Source organism: Brassica rapa, chromosome A03 (genome assembly GCF_000309985.2).
Source record: "Brassica rapa cultivar Chiifu-401-42 chromosome A03, CAAS_Brap_v3.01, whole genome shotgun sequence".
Lineage (NCBI taxonomy): Eukaryota > Viridiplantae > Streptophyta > Magnoliopsida > Brassicales > Brassicaceae > Brassica > Brassica rapa.
In genome coordinates, this window is record NC_024797.2 from 5,271,374 (window position 1) to 5,283,527 (window position 12,154).

The 12,154-nt window shown below is 33.2% G+C and overlaps 3 protein-coding genes across 5 annotated transcripts; 2 read left to right on the forward strand and 1 right to left on the reverse strand.

Moving 5' to 3' along the window:
• The first annotated feature begins 3,529 nt into the window (after window positions 1-3,529).
• Window positions 3,530-4,542, forward strand: LOC103856739 (protein GLUTAMINE DUMPER 3). The gene has a single exon (XM_009133865.3). It carries the CDS (start codon window positions 3,720-3,722, stop codon window positions 4,158-4,160), a length of 441 nt encoding a protein of 146 aa, XP_009132113.2. The 5' UTR covers window positions 3,530-3,719; the 3' UTR covers window positions 4,161-4,542.
• A 901-nt stretch (window positions 4,543-5,443) lies between these two features.
• LOC103856740 (CBL-interacting serine/threonine-protein kinase 21) lies at window positions 5,444-9,576 on the forward strand. 2 transcript variants are annotated; one of them, XM_033288677.1, is made up of 10 exons: window positions 5,444-5,500; window positions 7,534-7,710; window positions 7,800-7,871; window positions 7,982-8,035; window positions 8,109-8,324; window positions 8,412-8,498; window positions 8,597-8,707; window positions 8,798-8,917; window positions 9,008-9,142; window positions 9,235-9,576. In XM_033288677.1, the coding sequence occupies exons 1-10, from the start codon at window positions 5,459-5,461 to the stop codon at window positions 9,277-9,279; spliced, it is 1,059 nt and encodes a 352-aa protein (XP_033144568.1). In that variant the 5' UTR covers window positions 5,444-5,458; the 3' UTR covers window positions 9,280-9,576. The 2 variants fall into 2 exon arrangements, with proteins under 2 accessions (XP_033144568.1, XP_009132114.1); XM_009133866.3 differs by lacking the exon at window positions 5,444-5,500 and adding an exon at window positions 6,899-7,457.
• A 345-nt stretch (window positions 9,577-9,921) lies between these two features.
• LOC103856742 (pathogenesis-related protein PR-1) lies at window positions 9,922-12,007 on the reverse strand. 2 transcript variants are annotated; one of them, XM_009133868.3, is made up of 2 exons: window positions 10,965-12,007; window positions 9,922-10,549 (listed from the first exon to the last, which is right to left on the reverse strand). In XM_009133868.3, exons 1-2 carry the CDS (start codon window positions 11,215-11,217, stop codon window positions 10,185-10,187), a joined length of 618 nt encoding a protein of 205 aa, XP_009132116.1. In that variant the 5' UTR covers window positions 11,218-12,007; the 3' UTR covers window positions 9,922-10,184. The 2 variants fall into 2 exon arrangements, 1 of the variants encoding a protein (XP_009132116.1); XR_004456749.1 differs by having other exon boundaries at window positions 10,409-10,549; window positions 10,638-11,201.
• Window positions 12,008-12,154: the final 147 nt, after the last annotated feature.

Here is a 12,154-nt window from a genome sequence, read left to right on the forward strand (position 1 = left end):
ATGTCTTCATCATTTTTAAGTTTTTTCATACATTTTTCACATGATAGTTATCTTCAACCACTTTTTGAACAAAATGCAATTTTTTTTGCATGATATATAATTTTTTTTCCTAGTTAAGACATAATATTAAAATTATTAGTTTATAATTTCAAACAATTATAATTTATATGTTGGTAATTGTTATTTTGTATATTTATCTACCTGCTTTATTTATTGAAAATGAATATCCAGAAAATTGAATATTGTAATAAATATATGTTGATTTACGTTAATATAACCCGTCTCATTTATAATATTTTTTTTAATTTTTGGGAGAGTTCTTATAAAATACCAACACTTATTATATAAACTAACACATTACTTAAATAAAACCAATATTTTTTAAAGCAATCTCACTTTGAGATTAAAAGACACCTTCTTTAGATGAAAACTTGCAACTTTGACATTATTTTTTCACCATTTTATTATTAGTAGATTAGTGAAAATTTGATTTGAAAAATGCATGAGAGAGACTATTTATAGATTTTTTTAAAGCCTATTTGAATAGTCACAACCCTTCAATATGAATAGTCGCATTCTTCTAATACTCACAACTTCTCACTTTTTAAAAGATACTAGTGAATAGTCACAACTTTTAGACTATTTTTAGAAGGACACAACCTTACAACATATAACTTTTAGAAAAGACACAACTCTCTACACATATTTTTCAAAAGACACAACCTTTCAACATAATTGAAGTTCACAGCCTTAAGAATTAATTGGAAAAGACACAACCTTACAACATAGAACTTTTAGAAAAGACACAACCATTTACACTACTTTTTAAAAAGACACAACCTTTCAACATAAGTGGATTCATAACCTTAGAAATTAATTGGAAAAGACACAACCTTCCAACATAGAACTTTTAGAAAAGACACAACCCTTTACACTTCTTTTTCAAAAGACACAACCTTTCAACATAAGTGGACTCACAACCTTTGGAATTAATTGGGATTGCTATTATTAGTAGAAAAACAATCCCACTTTGAGATGTAAAGACACCTTATTTAGATGAAAAGTTGCAATTTTGACATTATTTTTTTCACCATTTTATTATTAGTAGATTAGTGAAAATTTGATTTGAAAAATGCATGAGAGAGACTATTTATAGATTTTTTAAAGCCTATTTGAATAGTCACAATCCTTCAATATGAATAGTTGCATTCTTCTAATACTCACAACTTCTCACTTTTTAAAAGATACTAGTGAATAGTCACAACTTTTAGACTATTTTTAGAAGGACACAACCTTACAACATATAACTTTTAGAAAAGACACAACTCTCTACACATATTTTTCAAAAGACACAACCTTTCAACATAATTGAAGTTCACAACCTTAGGAATTAATTGGAAAAGACACAACCTTACAACATAGAACTTTTAGAAAAGACACAACCTTGTACACTACTTTTTCAAAAGACACAACCTTTCAACATAAGTGGATTCACAACCTTAGAAATTAATTGGAAAAGATACAACCTTCCAACATAGAACTTTTAGAAAAGACACAACCCTTTACACTTCTTTTTCAAAAGACACAACTTTTCAACATAAGTGGACTCACAACCTTTGAAATTAATTGGGATTGCTATTATTAGTAGATACATGTAACAAAATCGATAGAAATATACATCTAATAAGTAATACTAATAACCCAACTGACTCTACAAAAAAAAAAAGCCGTTGTGAATGTTAAGTCTTTAAATCCTTGATTTCCGAGTTTCCATGTCCCGTACATATCGTTTGTTTGTTTGTTTTCACTTTTCGTCTTTTTATTTTTCTTTACAATCACCCATATGTTACGTATAAAACTCATAGATTTTTTGTCCAAAAAAAAAAAAAGTTCATAGATTTAAATTCAATATCTCCGAGAGCTGAAATATGCTATAGTATTTTTAGTTGTTTTAGGTAACGTTCGCTTTATTTGTTTGGCGTTAACGGTTACAACGTTTGCGGCCATCCCTTCACGTTTGCATCGCTCACCTAATTTTAGCTGCTTTAAAGGAACCGTTTACGGTCTCTTGTCCTTTTCTAGTTCCCCTTAAAGGCCTCGTAAACCATCTCTTCATCAATTTCATGAATCATGACCATGTTTCACGTTTTACTTCTCTGCTCTATATTAGAACAGAATTGAATCTATATTAGATATTAATCAATTAGATGTTTATCTTGAGCTGCCTAACACTGAGACTATTAATATTATAGAATAGCATAACTGGGTAGTACTAAGAAGATATTATTATGTCTTGCAATATTTTAATCGAGGGTGTTTGAGTGGATTCGACACTATGTAAATGGTAATTAGTTATCTAAAACAGTGTTTAGCGTCACAATTAATGATTTACTTATATTATAATTACAGTGTTTATCTTCAAAGTATGATTGAATCGAAGATATTTTTCGAAACCATCCACTGATTAAGCTTTAAAGTAGCAACATATACTATTAACAAACACACCACCTTATTTGGGTCCCAACTGATCACCTAACCTATACGCCACCTTAGTTTGGGTCACATACATTAGACGTCTCGGCGTCTCGCTATATGCATTTGCACATGCATGCTTAACCTTAACTGTACGCATAAAATTAGAAACTCGGTATACTATTTAGCTCTCACGTGGATAATTATTATTTTTTGCTACGGTGGATAATTATTATTGATACGATGTAAATATAACTTGTTGATATAAATTCTGATAAAAATTTCGATCGTAATAATTGATTTATAATATTTATTGTAACTAAACTCTAATATTACATGTCACCAATAGAATCTATAATGTGAGTTATGTTTATGTAGGTGATTTTAGAAACTGTAGAATTAGTTGCAGGTTGAAAAAAGCTGCAATAATTTTAAATCTTTGCAACCGTAAAAATCACAATACAACAAAAATTCTAGTCGATTAAAGCGTTTGCTGATACACCAATTATGAATAGCAAAATTTATTTTCTATAAGTTTTAGAAATCAAAGAAAAATGAGTTGATGTGCTTTTGTTAGTTACGAATTCACATCAGTTTAATTAGTTCCATTTGGATACATCACCTATTCCTAGAAAACGGTACAAAATTAAGTACAAATCATAGTTATATATTAACGTCACGACTCCACACAATCATCATTAAAGATAATTTGATTTATCAATAAACATAAACTGAATTTGTTGTTTTGGGAAAATATCTTATATAGCATATAAAAATTATTACAAAATATACAAAGGGAATAATTCCAAAATTACATTTATTAAAAGATAAAATAGTCAAATTATTTAAACCCTAAATTTTACTTTAATTTCACCCGCTAAATAGTGAATCATAAATAAATAAAAAAATTTAAAAAGTATTTTGAACTTTTAATATATACTATTTAGGAAAAAAATCTCTGTATGCTATCTTTAAAAAATTATGTTTCATTGCTATCAAATGCTATTTCTATTGTTATTTTATTTTTATAATATACCGAAGATTAATAGTAAAAATAAACCAAAAAGGATCTCATACGAAATAAAATAAAATGAATTATAGTATACGTCACACACAATCCACAACGTTAATTCGCTTGCTCTCTTCTATAAATCCCATCGTCACACTTCTCCTCCTTTCACCAAAACATTTTCTATTAAAAAAAAAAACTCAAACCCACTTTTTCTCTTTCTCTAAGTTCTAAGAAAATGGAAGGAAGACAATATTACCCTCCAAGAGAGAACGTCGACGGGAACAGAACAACCTTGGGAGGACCTCACTCGCCGTGGCATTCACCGGTTCCTTATCTTTTCGGTGGTTTAGCGGCGATGCTTGGTCTCATAGCTTTCGCTCTTCTGATCCTCGCCTGCTCTTACTGGCGTCTCTCCGGTTATCTCGACGGCGAGGAGGATCAGAGCAGAGACAGAGATCTTGAGGCCGGAGATGTGAAACCCGATAAGGCCGTGAAGGCTGTACCTTTGCCTGAGAAGTTCTTGGTGATTATGGCTGGAGATGTAAAACCCACTTACTTGGCGACGCCGGCTGAGAAGAGCTGTACTTGTGACGATGATGAAGATGGTGATTATGACGTGAAGGCTGGTGATCAGGTGGTGCGGCGGAGTACTGAGAGTAACGGTTCGACACACTGAGAGACAGAGTATTATGTGAAGAGAAAAAAACAGAGGCTCGTCTTAGGTGGACAGTTCTTGATAACTGTTTGTATCTGACCCGGTTGGTTCTGGTATTCGGGTCGGGTCAGAGCTTTGCATGATGAGATTTATAGTTATATAGTCTGACTCTTAAGGTGGCGAAAAAAACTTAGAAAAAGAAAGAATTGGTTCTGATTAATGTTATTTAATCTCAGCTTTGCATTAATTTGTTTAGGCTTTTTAAGTTGTAAGTTTGTAATTCATCAGTTTTGTTCCATTTCTTAGTTATAATGGAAAAATATCGGAAATTTGTAAATTTCAGAGACTTTGAATGGATTTGTGATTTTTTAAGTTAAAATGTAAATGGAATTTCAATACTATATAATTATAATTGTAATGTTTTTTTTTTAAATGAATTATAATTGTGATGTTATGGTCATGACTCAGGACCAGTTCATGTTTTCTCGTGGGGTTAATGTGACAAGTGGTTTGGAAGAGTCTTCAGGATAGAAAACTGAAGCCAGCACCAAAGGCACGTGCCTTCACATATGCAGAACATAGTCTGATTTTAGTTAGGTGTGTCTCTGATGCGGCGAGGTGAAGCAGTAGTTTCAATCAATGGTTAGTGTGTAATTTTATTTCCTTTTTGCATAATCTCTTCTGTAAATAATAAGGAATATTTCTAAGGGGTGTTCAAAACAAAAAAGAAAGGAATATTTACAAGTTTGAAGAAAGACATTAACATCTTTAGGGTTTTTCTTTTTCCATATGCTATCTTATCTTCGTAGGCCTAAGCTAGGTTTCTACTTTCTATTACTTTGAAGCTATGCCTTCTTCAAATATACATTCATCCACATTTTCAAATCATGCTATTCATATGGATTAGCAAACTATTATTGTGAATTATACATTATGTTTATAAATTAAATTTTATGAAAAACCGACAAACTTCTGTTGCCAAATAGCGGTTATATCCTCTTTAGTTGCACATTTAAATTTTTTTTTTAAGTAAAACATGGATTATTTTATCAAATTTATTTTTACGGCCCACATCTCGGCAAGCTATTCGGCTTAAATCCGGATAGGACATATGTTGAGACCCGATGTTAGATGCTAAAAAAATTCTGAATCATCTTGTAAAATACCTTGCAACTATTTGGTATCTATGCCGTAAAAGAAGTTGGCTCGTATTGGTGGGCTTCATTTAGGCCGATTATCGTTATATTCACTTTGTTTCATATAAACGATATGCCTTCCAAAAGGGTCTACAGTCTCAAGTCCAGAGAGAGATACGTACCATGAGGCTTCTAAACCATCCCAACATCGTGCAGATACACGAGGTTTGTATCCCTCTCTCTCTCTCTGTCTCCTCAAACTATACAGTTTTCTTGTTTTTTGATTCTCGAAATTTAAACTTCAGGTGATTAAAATTTAAAGTAAGATGGCTGGATCACTAAGCATCATTCACTAAGCACCACTAAGTAAATGTGGAGACTTCATAAATCATAATTTTTCGAATGGCATACTGATTTGTTGATGTTTGCTTTTCCGTGTTTGGAACATCTTGAAAATTTGGTAATGCTTCATAATTGATTTATTGATACTAACAAATATGATTCAAAATTTACAAATTTCATATAACTCATTGATTCTGATTCGGTTTTAGTTTTCCTGTATGATCTTTTTGAGTATTTATGAAATCTTGTTTGGATTTCGTTTTGAATTTAAACCGTCTGTGCAAAATCAATCAAGATAACAGTGGAAAAGATATGTTGGTATTGTAATTTAAATGTATGTTTTTATTATTTTTATAAATATCATTTTTCTCATAGTAAATTAAGATTCGTATAAACTTTGCTAGAGCTTATCAAACCATTTAGATTCAGAAGTATTAGAGCTTAAAATCTCCTTTAATTTTACTCAAAAAAAGCATTAGAATATAATTAATGGATTCTTAGAATGAAGTTCTTAGCAGAATATAAGAAACTGTCTATTTAATTTTTAACTAATTATGCTCTTAGAAGCTCCTCTGATATGTAACGTGGAGGAAAGCAACAAAAGTATCAAAGCATATAGTTTCCAAGAGCTTTTTTTTGGCCCATGTGCACTTTCTATTATTTTTGCCTAAAGAGTTATCAATGTAATCGGGATCTATGATCTGGGCCAATATTCGTATTATCTCCCGCTAAACCAAATACTTTAGCAATATGGCATATAGTGAGTTAGCATTTGGGCCTACTAAAGCCTAATATCATATTTTTGTATAAATATTTGAAAACAAATTAATATATTTAGATCAATTTAAAACAATATATATATATATAATATATAACATATCACGAAGTTCAGATATTTACAATATTTGAAAGTAAAATATCTTGGGAATTTGTACTTTCTTTTTCCAAAACACTCCACTTGTGGACCAATATGCTCACCAAAAAGGAAAAAGCCAACAAAAACTTTTCTTAGAAAAACTGGCATGATTAGGTTGATATTTTTTTATTTTTGGTTTTCTATTTTAAAACGTCAAAGATTAAAAAAAACTAAAAGAATATGTTTTCTTTTTGCTAAATCTGAAATTTTTGTGGATAAAAATAAATAGATATTTATCCAAAATCAGATATTATTCGACCAATTAAGCAACAAATATCTTTCAATTTTCTAAATTTAAAAGGCGGGGTGGAAAAGAAGGAAAGATAGACTAAAAGCAATTATGGCAATCTAATCCACCTAGCTACCAGCTTCTGAACAGTGACGTATATCCACACAAAAAGCGTTGTTTATCTTCAGTTTGTTGACAAGAGAAGCTATAACAAGAGCATATGATGCCACATTCCTCCCTACGAGAGTCACGAGCTCACCAGCCAATCGGTCAAAAACAACACACATATAAATATCTTTCTTTTGATTACTTTCCAACAACGGTCGCTATCATCTAAAAGTCATCTACAACTCTTCATAGCCTTCATTAGTTGAGTTAACTTCCCTCTCAGACACAAACTGGACCCTTCAGAGCTCATAAACATCTTCTTCTTTCTTTCTTCTCTCTTTCTCTCCATCTCTCAGATGGGTTTGTTTGGGACGAAGAAGATCGGCAAGTACGAGATAGGAAGGACAATCGGAGAAGGGAACTTCGCAAAAGTGAAACTTGGCTACGACACGACCAATGGTACCTACGTTGCTGTGAAAATCATAGACAAGGCTCTGGTTATCCAAAAGGGTCTACAGTCTCAAGTCCAGAGAGAGATACGGACCATGAAGCTTCTAAACCATCCCAACATCGTACAGATACACGAGGTTTTGTATCTCTCTCTCTCTGTCTCCTCAGACTATACAGTTTTCTTGTTCTTGATTCTTGAAATTTAAACTTCAGGTGATTGGGACCAAGACAAAGATCTGTATTGTGATGGAATATGTTGCTGGTGGCCAGCTTTCAGACAAACTTTGTAGACATAAGATGAAAGAATCAGATGCCAGGAAGCTTTTTCAACAACTGATTGATGCTGTTGACTATTGTCATAACAGAGGAGTTTACCACAGAGACCTTAAGGTTAAGAGAAGAAATGAACTTTATAAAATTCTATAAACTCTCTGTTTTTGTAAGAAACTTTGTGGATGATTTGATTTTTCTTTTTGCAGCCACAAAACTTGCTTTTAGATTCAAAGGGTAATCTCAAAGTCTCTGACTTTGGACTAAGTGCAGTTCCTAAAGTAACACTTTCTTATTCTGATGATATAACTTTCTATTTAGTATTTACCAACCAAATCATTGCTTGTGAAAACAATCAAGTACTAAATAAGGTTTTGGCTGTTAAATCCAGTCAGGGGATATGCTTTCTACAGCTTGTGGGTCTCCATGCTATATAGCACCTGAGGTAATAACAATAACTACTTTGAATAATGTTTCAAAATCTCTGAATAGAAGCTGATTTTTGTTAATGAAAACAGCTTATTATGAACAAAGGCTACTCAGGAGCAGCAGTGGATGTGTGGTCTTGTGGAGTTATTCTATTTGAGTTGCTTGCTGGTTATCCACCGTTTGATGATCATACACTTGTGGTTTTGTATAAGAAGATACTCAGAGCAGATTACACATTCCCACCAGCATTCACTGGAGCACAGAAGAAGCTAATCTTTAACATTCTTGACCCAAATCCTCAAAGGGTATAAAACAAGAAAGAATATACAAATATGCATTCATCATTGTCAATCCCAAATTGAGTAATAATGTTTGAGAACATTTGGATGCAGCGTATGAAACTAGCTGAGATAATCATTCAAGATTCTTGGTTCAAGTTAGGTTATACACCAGCTTATCATCACCCAGACTCAATCAAGGCAAGTTGATTCACTAGATGTCTGAAATGCTAATAGCTTTGGGTTGTTATGTACTATTTTCAAAGCTGTATATAACTTATCTGAATCTGATCTTGCAGGAAAATGTTGCTGAGATAAATGCAGAAACCGCGTCTTCAAATTTCATAAACGCTTTTCAGATAATAGCAATGTCCAGTGATCTAGATTTGTCAGGTCTCTTAGAAGAACAGGTAAAAGACATCAAAATTGGTTAAATCTTTAAACTAATCTAACAAAAAAGATACTAATCCTTGAAACTTTATGTTATTTTTATCTCTCAGGATGATAAGATTTATAAAACCAAAATTGGGTCCAAGAACACTGCACAAGAAACAATCAAGAAGATTGAAGCTGCAGCAACTTATGCTAGTTTATCAGTTGAAAGAATAAAGCATTTCAAGGTATAATAACTGAAGATACTTATATAGATCATCAAGTCTAATCAAGATCTCATACATGCATCTTTTTTGTTGTTGTTTTTTATTTACCAGGTTAAGATTCAGCCAAAAGAGATAAGATCAAGATCTTCTTTTGACTTATTATCAGCAGAGGTTATTGAGGTGACTCCAACAAATTGTCTGATAGAAATATCAAAATCCGCAGGCGAGTTAAGACTATACATGGAGGTAAACTGAACCAAAAGTTACTAAACCAATTCAATAAAAAGACCTTTATAGAGTCATCTAATGTATGAGATGGATTTTTTGTCACGTTACAGTTTTGCCAGAGTTTATCCAGCTTGCTTACGGCGGAAGTAAGCTAAGGCCTAAGGGCCATAGATTCTCAAGTTAAATGTCGTGAAAGGCGATGAATATAGGAAGAAATAAAGCATATATTGCAGATTGAAGTTGCAGTGACATGAAGAGAATGGATTCAAAGAGTAATTCATGTCGTGTGGTGATCTCATAAGCAAATTGATCTCATAAGGGTGTAAAATAATAGATTTTTTTCTAAGCAAATTGTTAAATAACAAAATCGATCAAAAATATAAATGAAGCAGGCAAATAAATATTTTTTCGAAATAACAAAAATGTATTGATCTCCAATGCAGTTTATAGTTCTAAATCCTCCACTCAAACTTCGACATATGGATTCTGATCAATTAGAACTTTCCCTCGTGCGCACACGAGGTATGCTCTGTTTTCTCTGTTTTGGGCTGCTTACCGAACTCTTCAAACAAGTTCTTCTCAGTTCTCACGCATCTTTCAGTATTGTGTGACCACGAGCATTTATTATTGGCTCTTTGTTTCCTTTCCTTTGCACGTGAAACTTTAAGATGGGCCTAAACACTGAGAGCATAAGATTCTTGGTATTCTGAAGTATGAGTGATGTATAAGCTCGATAGATGACGTGGAGAGGAAGCAACTAGTCATCAAAGCAAGTTAATTTGCTAGAGATCAACGAATAACTTCGGGTTAATTTTCCTTATGTTACTCCCAGAAAAACTCACTCATTTTTTTACGATGTTTACATAATAAGGCCAGTCAACAAGAATTTGAGGATGGCCATTAGGACATCAGAAACGTTAATAAAAACAAAACGATGATCCATACATATTAAATGTCTCGGAAATTTTAATTTCACAGAGAAATTTGAAACAGAAATATAAAGAAATTAAATGCAATCAAGTATTAAAAAAAGACACACCGTTTAAAGTGTTTTCTTTTCTTAGTAAGGCTTCTCGCCAACGTAGTTACCCGGAGGATCGTAGTTACAAGTGATGAAAACTCCTGCACCGTTGTCACAGACCAGACTAGCGCACCCGAGCCTTTTGGTGTCACGCCACACCATCTGAGTGTAGTGACCACACATTCCACTTCCGTCACACGAGTTGGTGTTGTAGTTGTATGTGCTGCCTTCAACCACCCATGATTGCACCGCGAATCCTGGTGCCCAGCTCGAGCCACTTCCCCAGAACAGATTCTCACCGTATGGGCCTGTGGAATGGGTCAACGAGCAGTCGTAACGCCTTTGGTTCGCCCACCATTTCGCGTAGTTCGCTAACTTGCTGTCCCAAACCAGTGGAGGCAAACCTGATCAGAAATGTGATTCATTTCATCAAAATCAATAGCAATAACATTTTATAAAGAAAATCAGAATTTCTAAAGGTGGACTCCGGACTTGCGAGAGATAATGGGTTTAAAGCACGAAACTTCCATTTCTAAAGAAACACATTACACATATAAAAGATGAATATTGGTTATACATATACATGTAAAACTAAACGTATAAAGACAAACCTAAATACCTAAATTGACCAGTGGAAACCTAATTTGCACCAAAATTCAAGATTAACCATCATGTACGTAACAAAAAACAAACTGGAGGAATCCTATGGCAAAGTCAAAACTAACCATCGTTAAAACCTAAGGTTTATTTCATTTGAAGTATACAGTACGCAACCATAATGTTGAAATGTAACAATGTTTATACTAATAAATTAAATACCCAGTCTAGACCGTAGAGCGTTATGTGGGTCAAGGAACTGTCTTGCGATCGAGCCAGCTGGTAGACGCGGGATAGTAGGAGGCCGATAAACAGGCTTAGGGCTCGGAAGTGGGATCCATGGCTTAGGGACGTAGGGGGTAGGGGTAACCGGTGGCCTTGGACGGTAATAGTCTGCATGGACTACTTGGAAGGCGACCAAGATAAGGGAAAGTGTGAAGACAATGACTTTGTTCGTCGATGAACTGGTCGCCATCTTGTGGTATGACTATGAAATGGGATTTGGGTGGTGAAGAGAAATGACTTTGGCGAGTGATTATTTATAAGTTATGTTTTCATGAATTAAATAACGAGTTTGGACCTTTAGGATGATGTCAACTACATTGTGGCTTCCATGTTCGATTATGGTTACCACTCTTTTTGTTTCGCTTTAGTTAAACGGATTTTGTGGGTTTTTAATATTACCATTTGTCTTTATGTACATGTATATGTATATGAACTTCTTGATTAACCAATGTGGATTCGAAGTTAAAAATAAATAAATTATGTCTGCATTTTAAATTTCGAGTTATGTTTTGTTCTTTGCAAAATGTAGGTGTATCTATAAACGAGAGAATAATTTAACTGTTATCTCATATGTATTAAATGCTGTGATGGAACTAAATTATAATCTCAAGTGTGCAATGAAAATGTATGGATTGATATTTTAATTGATTTCTTAATACCAAGTGGCGCAAAAAAAAAAATGTGACCGTCCGTGACTTTTTAATTATGCTTATAGTTAATTAAATGTATCAGGTTTACATGGATCTAAATATATTAATTAGCAATTAACGGATAATAGATTGGAGATGACAATACAAAATATAGCCGGCCTACGAATGTTCCCTAAAAGGACTTCTATCTAATGGTTTTATGTAGAAGTTTTATGATCACCTTAGCTATAGTCTAAATGCTTCCATGGCTTTTATTGTATGCAAAATTACGTTTTGGTCAAATGTACAAAAGTATTTTACTTTCTAGTTGAGTAATAAATTAATTAATTTTTTGTTTACCTTGCTCCCATGTCATGCGACTCATGCTGTTGCCATGTCACTCTCAACAACTACTCGCATCTTTGCATGGGCCTTTAGAAATGAAAAACCGCCAGGCCCACTATTTCCTGGCTTAATTAGTAACTAGTCAAGTAATCC

Bases quoted from the DNA above. Each gene is read 5' to 3' on its own strand.
- LOC103856739 (XM_009133865.3), top strand. From the start codon at position 3,720: ATGGAAGGAAGACAATATTACCCTCCAAGAGAGAACGTCGACGGGAAC.
- LOC103856740 (XM_009133866.3), top strand. From the start codon at position 7,227: ATGGGTTTGTTTGGGACGAAGAAGATCGGCAAGTACGAGATAGGAAGG. The intron at 7,711-7,799 runs GTTAAGAGAAGA...TTCTTTTTGCAG, and splicing joins TTTACCACAGAGACCTTAAG to CCACAAAACTTGCTTTTAGA. The intron at 8,918-9,007 runs GTATAATAACTG...TTTATTTACCAG, and splicing joins AAAGAATAAAGCATTTCAAG to GTTAAGATTCAGCCAAAAGA.
- LOC103856742 (XM_009133868.3), bottom strand. From the start codon at position 11,217: ATGGCGACCAGTTCATCGACGAACAAAGTCATTGTCTTCACACTTTCC. The intron at 10,550-10,964 runs GTATTTAATTTA...ATTTCTGATCAG, and splicing joins CGCTCTACGGTCTAGACTGG to GTTTGCCTCCACTGGTTTGG.